Raw genomic sequence first — 16,331 nt, forward strand, 5'->3', positions numbered from 1 at the left:
AAAGTTTACAACCCCTACTGTATTGTTGCTTTACCTTTAATCATAATTTGGTATTTACAAGCAAGGTAAATCAATGAACTTGCAAGGAAATGAATACAAATTAACCATGAGTCTTAGCTTAAATAAATAAGAACACTGTGCAGAATTTTAGAAACATACAGTAAAGACAATAGGTACTCTCATGAACATACTGACGTGTATTCCATTAGAATTTGAGGGATTCTCCGAAACTGCTGTTGTACGGATTATCAAATCCAGGGATAGGCAATCTATGGCACATGTGCCGAAGGCGGCACGCAAGCTGATTTTCACTGGCACTCACTCTGCCTGGGTCCTGGCCACCAGTCCAGGGGGCTCTGCATTTTAATTTAATTTTAAATGAAGCTTCTTAAACATTCTAAAAACCTTATTTACTTTACATACAACAATAGTTTAGTTATATATTATAGACTTATAGAAAGAGACCTTCTAAAAACGTTAAAATGTATTAAATTAGAGTGAATAAATGAAGACTCGGCACACCACTTCTGAAAGGTTGCCAACCCTGATTAAATCAATAGCCATAAGAAATTCCCATATTTTAGCAGAATTCCAACTGACATTCAGGAACTCTGAAAACAATGTATGACTATATGTGGTTTTGAATAAGCTGCAGTTAGAAATGTCATAAAGCATCATGGATTTAAAGAGCTAATTCAGAAGAGATTTTTTTTATTTCTAAATACAAAGCCTGATAGCTTTTAATAGTGGAGAAAGTACTGACATTTACTGCCACCTGTTGGAAAATGTATAAAACTTCTCTCTCCCATAAGTATGCAGCAGTGATATCCATACATACTGATCCCAGCATGCATCCAGTATATCTCTCTGTGTTATCACTTATTAGTGTGTAGGAGGATTGAAACATCCAGTTTTTCTATACAAACAGTCTTCTTACTTCCATTTGAGGGCAAATGAACAAAATGAAACCCCACGACTTAGCTTACAAATCAATAGCTAAGTCCGGAGCAGAATTAGTTTTTTGAAATACTTCAAAACCATGAATCTTTGCATGTAATAATGTACACATGAAATGTATCTGTTTGCAGGGACCTTTTTGACATTAAAGTATATGACTTTAAGTATAGTATAAAGTATATTTGAGATTTCCCTTTGGAAAGCTACTATCATCACCCCAATTCAATAGATCATCAAATAATTTATTTCTATGATTTTCAAAAGAGAAAAACTATAGGTAGCAAATATTAATACTAGACACACCATAGATCTGCTTTAATAATGTAATGAACAGGAAATTATAATGTTTCTAAGTGGTGTGGCTATTAATGATTCCATGGCACTTTTTATAAGGATAGGGGCATTACCCCAGGACAAATTGCTATATGAGTAATTACAATTTGCTCACTTTAAATTCCCTAATATCAATTGCGTGCTGTGTTCTTCTCTTCTGGTCCTAAATTGTTTTGTAGCTGTATGTTATAAACAGCTGCCGCATTCCATATCGCAGCAGTGTGTTAATTGATTCCTATGCACATAGGGCCAAATCTTTCCTAAGCAAGCATGGCGTGGGCAGCAGTTCTTATACTCTCAAAGCTGCAGATAAATTCAGTGAATGAGACATTTTGCCATCACGGAAGAGGGATATCAGAATCAGGGCAGGGCTAGCTATTTGCTAGGGGAAACTGTATATTTGGTAGCCAGATTTTCCCTCCTGCCATGCCTCTTTTACACTGGTCCATGCCCTCTGCTATGAGTAGTCTGGGTCTCATTCATTAGCAGCATGGGCCTGTTAATGCACCATGGCAGAGTCTCATCTTCACTTCCACGCCTGTTGCAATGCAGCTTGCATGCGTACTTGGATCAAATGAGTCTAAATGAATCCAAGGGCTCAGTTGTGGAACCCTAGTATAGGTGAGCACTTACCAGCATAGTCCCATGGGCTTGAGTGGAGCTACTCTTATAAGCGCTTGGCAACATGAACAAGGGTTCCACAGCTGGGCCTTAATTGAGACTAACTGGGCCACATGCTAACGTGAAAGCTAGATTCCCTTAGACCTTCTTACACCTGCTCTACCAATGTGTAAGACAGGTATAATTTAATGTATTTTGCACCTTCTTCCAGCTGACTCTCCTCTCACTTACCCTGGTTTTATACAGGGGCGGCTCCAGGCACCATCGCATCAAGCACATGCCTGGGGCAGCAAGCCGCGGGGTGGGGGGGCGGCCTGCCGGTCGCTGTGGGGGCAGCAGTCAGGCTGCCTTTGACAGCATGCCTGCGGGAGGTCTGCCGGTTTCGGCGGCAATTCAGCGGCAGGTACGCCAAAGGTGCGGGACTGGCAGACCTCCCGCAGGCATGCCGCCGAAGGCTGCCTGACTGCCATGCTTGGGGCAGCAAAATACATAGAGCCACCCCTGGTTTTATACTAGTGGAACTCACTGATGTACTCTTGATTTGCACCAGCATAACCAAGAGGTGAATCAGTCCTATTTAAACTCACTTAGAAATATCTCCTTTCAAACATGGCATTCACACTCTCTCTCCATCTAAATTGGGCCCACTTAACCCAAGGGAGTCAATGATGGCGTAACTCACATGCTGAAGGCCCAGAAGAAAACAAAGTAGCAGGACAGGAAAGTGTAAGAAGCTGCAAGTTAAATTGTGTGAGATTTACTCTAACCTACATGTTCCTTCAGATCCTCATAGTGAAGGCTACCCCAATCTAGCATCCCTTACACATGGCTAAGTTGGTTTAAGGGATTTTATATACAATTAGGGAACATAATCATCTGAATTTGGCCTCTTGTCTTCCCTGTATGCCAGTGCATGTACAGTCAGACATTAGCTTTAAAGTACTTTGAGATCCTTTGGAATGAATAGGTTTCAGAGAGGTAGCCATGTTAGTCTGTATCAGCAAAAACGACGAGTCCTTGTGGCACCTTAGAGACTAACAAATTTGTTAGTCTCTAAGGTGCCACAAGGGCTCCTCATTGTTTTTGGAATGAATATAAATGCATAAATAAAAATATAAATTCATATAAGCAGCTTTTTAAACTTAATGTCCAGATTTTAATGATTGTATGCTGTGTTTCTGGGAATGGCAAACCGCGACCACTGGGAGCTGAGGGACTCTGTGCCCAGGGCTGCCCAGAGGGGGGGGGCAAGTGGGGCAATTTGCCCCGGGCCCCACAGGGGCCCCCACAAGAGTTTTCAGGGGCCCCCATGAGAGTTTTTGGCAGGTCTTCAGCGGCAGGTCCTTCAGTACCGCCGAACACACCCGGATCGAGTGAAGGACCCGCTGCCAAAGACCCGGAGCGTCTTCCACTCCGGGTCTTTGGCGGCAATTCAGCAGCAAGGGCTTCTTTCGCTCCAGGTCTTTGGCGGCAATTCAGCGGCGGGGGCTCCTTCCACTCCGGTTCTTCGGCGGCAGTTCGGCGGTGGGTCCTTCACTTGCTCTGGGACCTGCCACTGAAGTGCCCCGAAGACCCCAGGGCCCCTGAATCCTCTGAGCAGCCCTGTCTGTGCCTGCAGATGCTCCAAGTAAACAAAACATTCCAACCCGCCAGCGGCTTACCCTGACAGGCTGGAAGCCAACATTTTCTGACCCCTGCTGTATTTTAAAAGTTGGTGTCACAGGAAACACTCAAAAGTTTTGCTAGAATTATTTTAATGTAATCTAACGAAAAACCTGTTGTTATAATAATAACTGAACAAATATGTATTCACCTTCAAAATTACAGTCAATATTTAAACTCAGTAAATGGATATTTAAAACAAGTACCTTAGAACAATATGAGACTTTAAAAAGTCTTAAAAACCTTTGAAGTCTGAATCAGTCTCTGAGTCACAAAACAGTTAATTAAACTCGACTTCAGTCACAGCTGCACGTGCATTGTCATCATAGATGTCGGCAGTGTCATCTTCAGACTCAGATTCCTTCTCGTTATCATCCTCTGTTGTGTCATCATCAAATATGACATCATCTTCTGACCCATCGAGTGCATTGCTGATACAGCATTTCCAAAATGATTTTTCTATCATTTCCGAGGGAATGGACTCCCACGCGTCCTTGACTCACTGGGCAACCAGATTGATTTTGGGCTTCCTAAAATTCCCGCCTTTTGTCAACTTCGCCATGCCTGAGCACATCCATTCAGACCACATTTTGTGTAGCTTGTTTTTAAAGGGTTTGTTCAAGCAGACATCAAGCAGTTCTAGAACTGAAGTTAAGCCTCCAGGTATTACAGCCAAAGTATTTTTCATATTTTTGGCCACATTTTTTACCTTATCCGTCTTGTGTGCCCTGAACATGTCCCAAACGAGCATAAAGGTTTCTTGAAAAGTGCTCCTGGTCTCTTATTCCACACTTTTTCCAGCCATTCAATAGTCCCACTTTCATCCATCCATCCCTTTTCGTGTGCATGTACGATGACATCAGCAGGAAATCTCATGTTTTTAGGCAAGGTTTTTCTTTTAAAAATAACAACAGGAGGGAGCTTTGGTCCATTTGCCAAACACAATAAAACCACCATAAAATGGATTTTTTTCGTGGCCAGTGATTTTAATTAAAACTGTTTTTTCACCAAGATCAGTTACCGTACTGTTGCTCGGGAGATCGAATGTCATCGGTGTTTCATCCATATTTCCTATTTGTGACAGTTCATTTGATATTTTATAATAAACCTTTGGAAAGATTTGATTTTTCTCTTCCAGATCTCTCGGCAGCTTTTGCTCTATCTTTGTTCGCTGACGAAGACAGAGACCATGACGGTTCATGAAGCGAGTACACCAACCCACTGATGCGACAAACATTGATGGCTTTACTGACTTGTATTTGTCGTCTTTTGACATTTGCAGAGCACGCAGATGAATTCCAGTCCTAGTGACAATGTACCCATTTTGTCAATGTTCAACAACCCAATTATTGAGATCTTTCTCCAGCTCAGGAAATGAAGCACACCTTTTTCTTGCTTCTTGGCATGTCTTTTAGCATTGTTTTATTTTTTTACCATTCTCTTACTTGCTTCTCATTGATACAGAATTCACGAGCAGCAGCGCAATTATTGTTTGCTTCTGCATATTCAATAATTTTAAGTTTGAATGCTGCATGATAAGCAGACCATTTTCTTTTGATTTCACTCTTCATTTTAAATACTAGTCTGAAAATAGATTATTATTATTATAGTTATAGATTTTGTAGGACTTTATATAGGAATGTCACCTGCTTTATCACTGTCAAATTATTATTGTTCTTCGTTTATTTCAAAACAACCCTCTAGACTGGCATGTCTGTGGCAATAACAGGCTATTTCAATTTTATTAGCGATTCCGTCAATTCTGCACGTTATATTTTCATATGGGCTCAAGACTTATGAGGTCCATTGGTAGAAATCCATAAAGAGATCAAATTACACAGTAGCGGACTGACACCAGTGCTATAGTACTATCATTCATTGTATTTTTCTGATTGTCTTGTAAGGTGTAGCATTTTGTGAAATGCATGGGTCAAATGTCATGCAGATCTGCAGCACTGTTCTTTTAGTATTCCTTTCAAGCCAATTTAGTCCATTAAACAAAGCCTTTGCAACTTTAAAAGGCTGCAGTATTGACATCAATAAATGGGTCGGCAAACTTTGACTCCCAGCCTGTCAGGGTAAGCAGCTGGCGGATCAGGACATTTGGTTTACCTGGAACGTCCGCAGACATGGAGCCCCTCAGCTCCCTGTGGCTGCGGTTCGCTGTTCTCAGCCAATGGGAGCTGCGGGAATTGGCAGCCTGGTGCTCCAGGTAAACAAAACTACAATGTATTACATATTCAATTCAATAATCCCATAGAGTTTAAAATCATCAAATTTTGGTGTAGACCCGTTTATAAGCCAACCCCCGCTCTTTGATGCTTCACTTTTTTACCAAAAATATTCGGCTTATGAACAAGTATATACAGTAATTTATCCCAACCAATCAACACTGAAGGACACCAGGGGGAAAATGAAGAGAGATTCAACAAGGAAGGATGAAGAATTGAAGCATTCTTCTTAGCATAGGGCCTTCTTTCCATCAGTTTTCTAACAGGGTGCCACATTGTGTGAAGAGGGTTCTGTGCAGACATGAGCCCAAGGCCTGAAGTTTGGATTGCAATATGAATTTAACATTTCCTCACATTTGAGGGTGTTTAGATTCAGTGTTCTGGTTTGGTCAAATACACAGCAAAGGGACCAAGCTGTGAAGTACAGGTCTGGATTTGTATCCTGACATCCCCAAAGTCTGTGTGGGTTCACATCTAAACTTCTAGTTTGGGCCCATCTCTAGGTCTGCACTATGCTCCATTCAGTTAGCTGCTCTCCAGATGACCTGGAACTAAACTAGAAAACCCTAAACTTGACCCTGAAATCTAGTTTTTGCTTGCCAGTTTCACAGACTATTTCAAATTCTTGGAGAACATAACTAGAAAAAAAAAATAAAGGAACTTAAAATAAAGCTTAAAAGGAAAAATATAAATTATGGACCAAATCCTCAGCCATGAAATGTCCCATTTGCACTGTTCTGGCAATGCAAAAACCATTGAGCCATCCTAATCTGACAGATGAGGATTCCCATCCAGTCGGAGTCAGCCCTACACCACTTTCTCCTGACCCCACTGTCATGTCAAGGGGGATGGGCTGGCACTCTGGCAGTCCCGCTACAAATTAACAGCATCAAGCAGCCTAAAACAAACCAGTTTAACTAAAGCATCCTTGAGGCTTTATGTTACACGAGGGATCAAACTGTACTCCAGCTGGGAATGAGGGAAGCACAGAGGTGGTTTAATGCCACACCACCATCACCCACACCAATAACCTGCACCAATGCAGCCTGGCTGAACTTGAGGATTGGGGACCAAATACACATAGATATAGACGCAGAGAGAGATTATGGTATATGTATAATTATACCCTGAGGGATGGTGGTTGAAGTTTTATTTGCACTTGTTTGGGATGGCCGCATTACCCATGAGTGCCAATGTCATGAATCTATGCCACACATTTTACAGACAAGCTCCTTTTGAAATGTTTGAGAATTTAAATTCTCATTTCCTTCTGCTTATAAAACTAGATAGGCCCCATTTAGTATCAAGAGTCCAAGTGCATATGTGAAGGGAGAGAAAAAAATAGGCAACCAATTTTAAAGCCTCTAAAAACACTATACATTTTATATTCTATAAATCAGGGTGAAAGTTGTAAAGTCCGATATTTTACAACTAACCAGGGCTAGCTATGGATGCTGCATACCAGGATCAATCCTGTAAATGAGAGTTTTGTCAAAATATGGATTGCAGTACTGGGGTTATTACTGAGAACCTGAAATCTGTTTTCCAGGCAAAATAAATCCGGTATTTCTAGCCATGACATGTCATCAGACATTAGAAGTGATGCAGGTCGAGAAATGGATACAGTATATCCCAGACTTCAAGCCCAGTAATCTTCTACAACATTTGGGACATATACAACAGAACCTCAATTTTACAAACATCTAGCTTATGAACAGTGAGTATATGAACCATTTTTATGCCTTATAGTAATTTTTTTGTCCACTGAATGTAACTTCAATCCTTCACCCAAAGTCTAAGCAGCTGTACAGGCTTGAACAGACCGAGAAAGACGTTTCTCTCAAACAAAATAAAATCAAGCACACTGCATACATCTGTTACTATTCATCCCTACTATAATTTGGGGATGTTAAATGTTATTATTTTTTTATTTTTATGAACTCGAACCCCAATTAGTTCATTAAATAGGGGTTCTATTTTAATAAAAACTTTTTGTAGCAGTTTTTCTTGTTGAAAATGGTGGCTGTTTGAAAGCTCCAGCAGAGATGAGGAGGTCCTAGGGGTATAGTAGATACAGATAATTCCATGGTTCTCCCATGGCTAGAAGAATAAAGTCCTTTGCCCCATGGCTACCAGAACATATGCAGGGTCTCTTCGTGTGCTTGTGCACATGTCTGTGTGACATTGCACTCTATATGTTTATTGAAAGATGCTTATAAGTGTAAATATAACATAACTGGAACATGCTTTATGCTAGATATGCCATGTGACATATTTTTGCAAAGGTTATGATCCACTGAATATATTCAGTCTATTTGTATGCATGTATCATTTTTATATCTGAAGTTATGAGCTTTGGCTCTATGCTTGTATTTAAAGTGTTTGCTGTAGGAAACACATAAGGGAGGTTTAGCCAAATATTGTGAAGGGTCTATTCAAGTAATTGGGAGTATTTAACTACAGTGGATTTTGGGAGATGCCAATCCACATCTGAGCTTTCCTGGGAACGTTCAAAATAACATGTAAACAATGGCGTCAACCTGCACAAAGCTGAATCATTCATGGACATGTGACTTGCCCAGGAGGCTACAAACTCCATCTTGTTGCTATAATTTTGCACAGAAGAACAAAAGGGTTTCCGCTCACAAGACAGAATATAAAAGGCCCTGGCAGCCTCTCCATTTTAATTTTAGCTGGCTCAAAAGATGGTCTCTCTACCCCAAAGAGATGCCTAAAAGAAACTGGAACAAAGGACAGTAACTGTGGGGGTATGAGTGATTGCTGGACCCAGGCCATAAACTACAACATAGGTCTGAAAAGGATTGTACCTGAGATAACATCTAGGGTGAGAAGTTAGTATTTGTAACTAGATCCTTAGGCTAGGTCTACACTACCCGCCTGAATCGGCGGGTAGAAATCGACCTCTCGGGGATTGATTTATCGCGTCCCATTGGGACGCGATAAATCGATCCCCTAATCGACGCTCTTACTCCACCAGCGGAGGTGGGAGTAAGCGCCATCGACAGGAAGCCGCGGAGGTCAATTTTGCCGCGGTCCTCACAGCGGGATAAGTCGGCTGCGATATGTCGAATTCAGCTACGCTATTCACGTAGCTGAATTTGCGTATCTTAAATCGACTCCCCCCTGTAGTGTAGATGTAGCCTTAGTGTATTAAGTTAGCCTTGCGTATTTTGATTTATTTTACTTAGTAACTTACCTTGTTCTGTCTGTTATTACTTGAAACCACTTAAATCCTACTTTTATACTTAATAAAATCACTTTTGTTTATTAATTAACCCAGAGTAAGTGATTAATACCTGGGGGAGTAAACAGCTGTGCATATCTCTCTATCGGTGTTATAGAGGGTGGACAATTCATACAGAGTAAAACAGATTTATTTGGGGTTTGGATCCCATTGGAAGCTGCGTGTCTGGGTGCTGGAGAAAGGAGTATGTCTTAAGCTGTTTTCAGTTAAGTCTGCAGTTTTGGGGGTGTGGTTCAGACCCTGGGTCTGTGTTGAAACAGGCTAGCGTGTCTGGCTCAACAAGGCAGGGTTCTGGAGGCCCAAACTGGCGGAAAAAACAGGCTCAGAGGTAGTCTCAGAACACCAGGTGACAGCCCCATGGGGGTCTCTGTGACCGAAACTGTATAGTATGTTATATATACTTTGGTGGGAGCAGAGTTATGCCAACACCAAGTGCTTTATAAAATCTCACACAACCTTTGTAAGAAATGGCTGCCTAATTTTGGGCTTTGAAATTGATATTTAGATGCCTAAATAAGTAATTCAATTTTCAAAACTGCCAAGACCCCAGAAGTTTCCATTGACTTCTTTAGGAGCTGCTGCTGGATGCTCAGTGTAGTTGAAAGTCATATTTAAGTGCCGAGATATGGATTTTAGGTACCTACGGCAGCCGTGCTTGAAATTTTTGGTCTAAGATTATATGGTATCTTTTAGCCCCTTCGTTTTCAATTTAAACCGATTTCTACTGAAAAAAATCCCAGTTTTTACAAAAAGTATTAGGTTTTTTTCCGATTTTCACCCTACTTTTGTATCATTCAAATATATGAAAAATAACTTGATTTACTAGGAAAATACAATACATTGCATTATATATAATGGATGATAATACATTAGCCTGTGTGTATATGCAAAGCTGCCGTTGAAGTACAGCTACGTATTAGTCTAGAAGATACATGCCTGTTTCTTTATTGTATGTATGCAAGCTCTGAAGCGCGTACGCATCTAAACGTACTGGTGAATCTCACACCCACCATGTACACATTTCAAGCTGTTAGCAGAGAATGGTTTAAAGATCTGACACACTAAAATGGGAAGAAAATGAAAACCTGTATTAGGCTACATTTCAGAACACAAGGAAGAATTCTAAGATTTAAAAAAAACAAAAACAGGAGAAAAGGATGAAGTGAGTGTATGCGCTGCAAATGGTGTGACCCAATTATTAAATGTAAATATTCATAGGCTAATAGTTCTAAGTCTACAACAGTAAACTGTTTATTCAAATGAAAAGTTTTATTTGGGGATTAGAGATATATTGTTTTCTTAAACTCAGAGGTGGCATTGTGTTTTGAGTTCTGTTTTAGTTCTGCAGCAAACCACATTGATGAACAGAATTCAAAGCATTAATCTACTGAATACTTTTTTCCTCTGTCCTTCTGTCCACCAAAATAAACCCCAGTATTTACCTAGAAAAATTAATAGTTTTTTGCAACGATTTTTACCTGTTTTTGTTGTTGGAGTAATAAACACTGATAAACTACAAGGAAAAATTAAATACAATAAAAAATGAAAACAAAGGGCCCTAGGTATCTTCTCTTTGAAATTGTTACTCAAGGTTGAACTGAAACTTGGTGTCTCATGGGCTGTTGTGTCATCAACAGTTAGTTTTAAGGAACATGCTTTATATTTCACAGGGCCTAATTTTGTCCCATTGAATTCAGTGGGAGTTTTGCTATTGACATCAGTGAGAGCAGGGTCAGGGCCATAGTTCATGTCTTTCATTTATGTGCTTCAACTGTTCCATCTGCCCCCCAAATGTGGAGACTGAACACAAATTAAGTGGTCTTCAACACTGTTTGTTGCTGTGTCAATAATAAATAAAGATAATAACGAAACACATTTTGGTGGATTTTATAATCCAATATATTTAATCATATATGTCAACACATTTCAACTAATGTTTATATATACATGAATAGAGTTGTGTGAATAAATTATTAAATGTAAATGAAGTGAAGCAAAATATATGTGTGTAACTATGTGGCCGATTCTAGGATCCTGCATGGGGATGAAAAGCTTTTCTATGAAATCACCCTGATGTTAGCTTCTTGAACCCTGCAGACAGATGCAGAGGTAGTTTGGTAGTTTGACCCACTCTGGGGTTAAAATCAGACATGTCCAATTAACTTCAATCTAAGAGTATAAAAAAGATGGCATGTCTCAGAGATGGTGAAACTAAGGGCTGAGATAGAGGTCCTGAAGGAAACCCTAGGGATATTCAAGCTTAGGGAGAAAGCTTAGGCTGCAGTTTATGTTGTACTATTGTTAATTGAGTCAATAAAGCCAAACCCCAGGAAGGGATAACTTGAACTATATACTACATTTACACGAGGATGAGAACTCTGCTGGCATACAGTCTATTAAAGAAACAGTCTGTATATATAAAATTATAAAGTACCTGGGATGATTTTACTAATAAGCTCACAGGACTGGATAAACACCTTGATACATCTGTATTGCTGAATGTAATGAGAATTCTAGTGAGCTTTTTATTTTTCAGTTGAAATATATATTCATATATAATATATAATACTACTGTTTCTTTTTAACATATCTATACTAGTGCTTCTCTGCCTGTGTCTTTCTTATATGATAAAGTACTTTCTTTTGCTGCCTACATCATCCCAATTTCTTGTCTCTGGGTCATTCATGAGAATGTTTTGTAATGCCATAAAGAGAGTTTTAATGGGGAGCTTTAATGAGTAATGGAAATGATATGGGAAGGGCTATTCTGGCTTTGATTGGTTTGGACATTGATTGTTTAGCACTTATTGTATGTGACACCAGAAGTCTCACTACGGTTACATTCTTATTATGGGTAAGTCCAAAACAAAAATCCAGATCTGAAACCCACAAACTCTGGAAGTTAAATTCAAACCCAGACCTGTATGCTAATTTTGCAAATACCCCCATTGCAAGAATAGCCTAAAACCAAAACACTTGATCTTTGGGGGGGGGGAGGGCTTCTTCAAAATATAGATTCAAATGTAACAGCTTCAGACTATCTCTAGATTATAAAAGTAAGGACTAGGCCAGCTCCCTTCAAAAAGAATAAACGTACTAAGAGATAGAGAGCCTGATCCCACTCTCATTGAAGTCAATGGGAAAACAGCCATTGACTTCAGTGGGAACCAGATTAGACTGATAAGTAGATACTATGGGACTGGATCCCACAAGGTGCCGAGCACTTTGCCTCTGACCCAAGAATTACATAGGCATATGCTTAACTTTAGAGAGAGGACCAATCCCTTGTAACTTAATGGGGCTACTCCTATGCTGAAAGTGAAGCACATGTCCATCAGGGCCATGGTTAGAGTGCTCAGCACCTTGCAGGACCAAACCCATAGAAATTAAGTGCTACACCAGTTACTATAGTGATGGGTATTTTAGGAATATGTGATAATATGAATGACTCTTTGAACTAGGACAGTACAACTGTGAATGTCAGTACCAGGCTCTAAACTTTCCTCCCTGCATTACTTGTTAGCTGTTTCCAATTTGAGACAGCAGCCTGAAAGCTTGGTAATGCTATCCATGTCAGGGGACTCTGTGAAAGGAAGACTCAGCAATCAAGATACCAGCCAATATATTCAGCATCAAGAAAACCAGCAGTGGCTGCGATTAAAGGAACAATGATCAGCCTACACAGGGTTTGATTTTATTATTTCAAGGGTCATTTCATTCTACATTTTCATTTTAATTAGGTTTGTTGCTAGCAAAGAAACTTATCATAACAGATTTTTCCGGACAGTAGATTACCACAAAGACAAAAGTCTGAAAAAGCGACTGATGAAGAAACTGAAGAAAGAAAGCAATCACTATTGAAAGGGGGGAGGCAAGGAAATCTCCCTCCCTTGTGAACCCTGGCTGGACATAGTCAATATCCTCTGGGGAATGGAATGCATATTTGCCCTCCTCTATGTATATTTTTGGTGCTTTGTGTTATTATTTGCTAAATAAATGGTGAGGTTTTTTGACTCATCCTCAACTTTGAGACTTTTGTGCAAATTCCCCCATTTAGGGATAAATTGTTAAATAACTCACAAATACTTTAATTTTAAATACAGGTATGGCACACACACCTCTGAAAGTGTGTTTATCTGAACATCAATGCCGCCCTAGATACCTAACTCAGGAGCAGAATGCCAGATTAACCTGTCTCAGTACCATTTTGCTTTCTCACACTAGCCTCTATTTCTCTCTATCTTTTCCCCATTTAGAAACACATACCTGAGAGACTGGGTCTAACCCTGTATACTGCTATACAGTGGAGGTCATCTGTGGCCTTCCAGCTAGCAGACCCTAGTGTTAAATGTTAAGGATTGTTGGACAGCCATTCATAGAGAAAGTCCCATGCCTCCAGAATTCACTTTCCCTGCTGTTCCAAAAGAGCCAGAGTTTATTGACCTTTAGACCATAGTAGAAGGCTAAGCTCTATCCTCAGATATACACCTGATGGGGGCAGAGGCTGGTAGTTTTTTGGTTTGATTGGGGTTTTGTTGTCATGTTGCAAAGAGGTGGTTTGGGAAAAAACCTCTTTGATAAAAGCAGCAGAGACTGAAGTTATGCTTATATCTGAAGGATCCTAAGACATGTTGGTGCATTTTTATATCAAATACACCAAATAAATAGAGATGACTCATGAAATCACTGATGCTCCATGCTCCAGATTTTCTTAATCTATGTTCATTCCTGTAGGAGTTTGAAGACAATGCTTAAACTTCTTCCTTCTTTTCCTATCCTGCCCCCATTATGTGCTCCAACAGGGAAAGAGAGAAAACGTGTATTTATTGAAACCCTCTTCTCTCTCTTTTATCTGGCTGTACAATCAATGTATTTAAAAAGTACTGCTGTGTTTGCTTATATTTTAAAAATGTTTACTTCATCTCAAACTGAAAAATCTACCTACCAGCCTGTGTCTTTGCTTATAATTGATCTCTCTGTTGTGTGATCTTTGCTGTATAAACAATGTCACAGTAGCTAATACATTAGTCTATGAGTCTCTGAAATAAACATATACCTAGTAAATACTTCATAGTTTAAAATAAAAACAGGCATCTGGCTGCATGGTGCACAGAGGAGAGTCAAAGCTGGGGCATGATAACGCAATGGTAAGATGTGGCCAACTACAGTCACTTGGACATACCCTGTTTTCCCAGCTTAACTGTTCCTGTAAACTGCACAGCACTTTAGCATTTCCCCTTGACAACGAAATGACTAATTAGAGGTTATCAACAGATAAACGGAGCGGCAAGGGAACAGATTTATGTGTATATATATGATCTATAAATTCCCTCCGGAGGCAGCATGGTACCCCAGGCTAAGCTAATATTGCCAGAGAAGAAAGTTTCTGTTGCTCCACTGTGCCAGAGTTCTGCTGTGAATACACGTGGAATTAATTTTTTTCTGCAGGTATTAGAATGTCTAGGGAAAAAAACATCGCCTGTAATTTTCTACACAACTTCCATAAGTCAGCTGGCCTAACGCCCATCTGCCTGGAAGGAGACACAGTTCTTTGCTCAGGTAGTGTGACACTGAGGTGCCTACGCTTTACAGCAATGTGCCCCTTTGTTCCAGGTTACTGAAATCAGCTCATCAAGTCTTTCATCCCAGGAGACACAAACCCAATATATAAACAGAGCCTCCTTTTGCACTCTGTCCTCGGAAGGTCCTGTCTAGAGCAGATCATGCTGATCCAACCTGACAACGTGCAGGGATAAAGAGGGAGGCTCACGCCAGATGCATTATAATGCTATTGCTAGACAATATCACAGGAGGGCAACCAGCGATCAAAGAAACCTTTTGCCAGCAGACCTTGCTTTTTAAAAACACACACACACAAACAAACAAAAAAAACCCAGAGAAGCCAATCAGTGGCTGGTGCTCGCAGACATTTCACAAGAGCTGGAGAGGGATTGTCCTATCATGAACACATTGTTTTTACTGTGCCATAAATAATGCCTCTTGTGTAACATTCAGCACGCTCCAGCATTTCTTATCCCCTCTTACCGCATTTCACTATAACTGGCACAGACCTGAAAGAGTTTTGCAATATAAAAATGGTTTTGGTTAGTTCCTCTGTTCCCTCCCTTTGTTAGTTAGAGCTGCATAATATAGACTATACATATACCCAGAGGTCCATTGATTGTTCATTTTAACCATTGATCTGGGCACCTCGCTTTGAGGAAGGTGGTTTGATCACATTTGCCTTTACATCTGCGGACGGTAGACAAATGACTCCTTGCCAGCAGCTCATTTTTGAAATTCCGTTCTCTCCCCGCCCTGCCTTTGCCTGTTTTCCGTCTCGCGCCCTGGTGGTTTCATTTAGGGGGAGAGGCGTGAAGGATACAACGAAACAGATGCAATGAAACTGTCACCCACACCACAGCACAGCACAGCACACACACACGCTCTTCCTCCCATCCCACCCTCCAAAACTGACAGTCCCCCTCACCCTTCTGGCGATGCCATGGTCCTGAAAGCCCCCCTGTCTTCTCAAGAATCCAAGGGAGGTGGGATGCAAAGGAAGCTCTGTCTTTTGGATAACCCCCTTTAGCGTCTAAGTAGTAGCACAAAAATTCCTTGTATAATCCTCAAGGCTCCAAAAGGCAAGACTCCAGAAGCTCTGCTCTTCAGATTCCTCCACCCCCCTCCACTACCACCACCTCCTGTTGGATTGATATTCTCCACGTCTTTTAGGCTTTCATGTCTTGGAGGAAAAAGCACTGCCACCCCTAGTGGAAAATGAGCAGCGGACGGCAGGGTTAGGCTGTGGAGGACACCTGGGCTTTGATCCCTTGCTTTCTCCTCCTGGAGTGTGTGTGCGGGGGGGTGCATGTGAGTGAGTATATGTGTGGGGAAGAGGTGGTGGGTGACTTCACATTGACATGGTGTTGGCTGAGGCTGGATTGGAAGGTTTTAGCCTTCTAGCTGTGGATTTGCAGTCTATCCTTCTCTATTTTAGGCAAGGGCTGACATCACAAGCTGCTGTTACCCCTATAAATCCCCCCAGCCACTTATTTAAAGAAGAAGAAAAATCCCACCGAGGGAATGCATGGATCCAGAGGAATGACAGTGATTTCAGCGGCTGAGTTAGTGCAGCGATTCAGCCTTGCTTGGTTTTCATTACCTGCCCCCCTCTTTGCCAGTGGATTTTAAATCTACAGCGGTGAGGTTAAACGCAGGAGATTAGATTAGAACCACAAAGGACGCGTCTGAACAGGCGC

The 16,331-nt window shown here is 40.8% G+C and overlaps 1 protein-coding gene across 4 annotated transcripts in view; it reads right to left on the reverse strand.

Annotated features, from left to right (window-relative positions):
- The window catches only part of SLC1A2 (solute carrier family 1 member 2), a 211,991-nt gene extending 196,027 nt beyond the window's left edge, over nt 1–15,964 (reverse strand). For all 4 annotated transcript variants that reach the window (XR_008444759.1, XR_008444760.1, XM_054026505.1 and 1 more), the window contains exon 1: nt 15,560–15,964. Coding sequence is in view for 2 of the 4 variants with exons in the window: in XM_054026505.1 (XP_053882480.1) it covers nt 15,560–15,576 (17 nt within the window). In the remaining 2 variants the exon portion in view is untranslated. The remainder of the gene's footprint in view (nt 1–15,559) is intronic.
- Between the last annotated feature and the right edge of the window lie 367 nt (nt 15,965–16,331).

This window comes from Malaclemys terrapin, chromosome 4, assembly GCF_027887155.1.
Source record: "Malaclemys terrapin pileata isolate rMalTer1 chromosome 4, rMalTer1.hap1, whole genome shotgun sequence".
Taxonomy (NCBI): domain Eukaryota; kingdom Metazoa; phylum Chordata; order Testudines; family Emydidae; genus Malaclemys; species Malaclemys terrapin.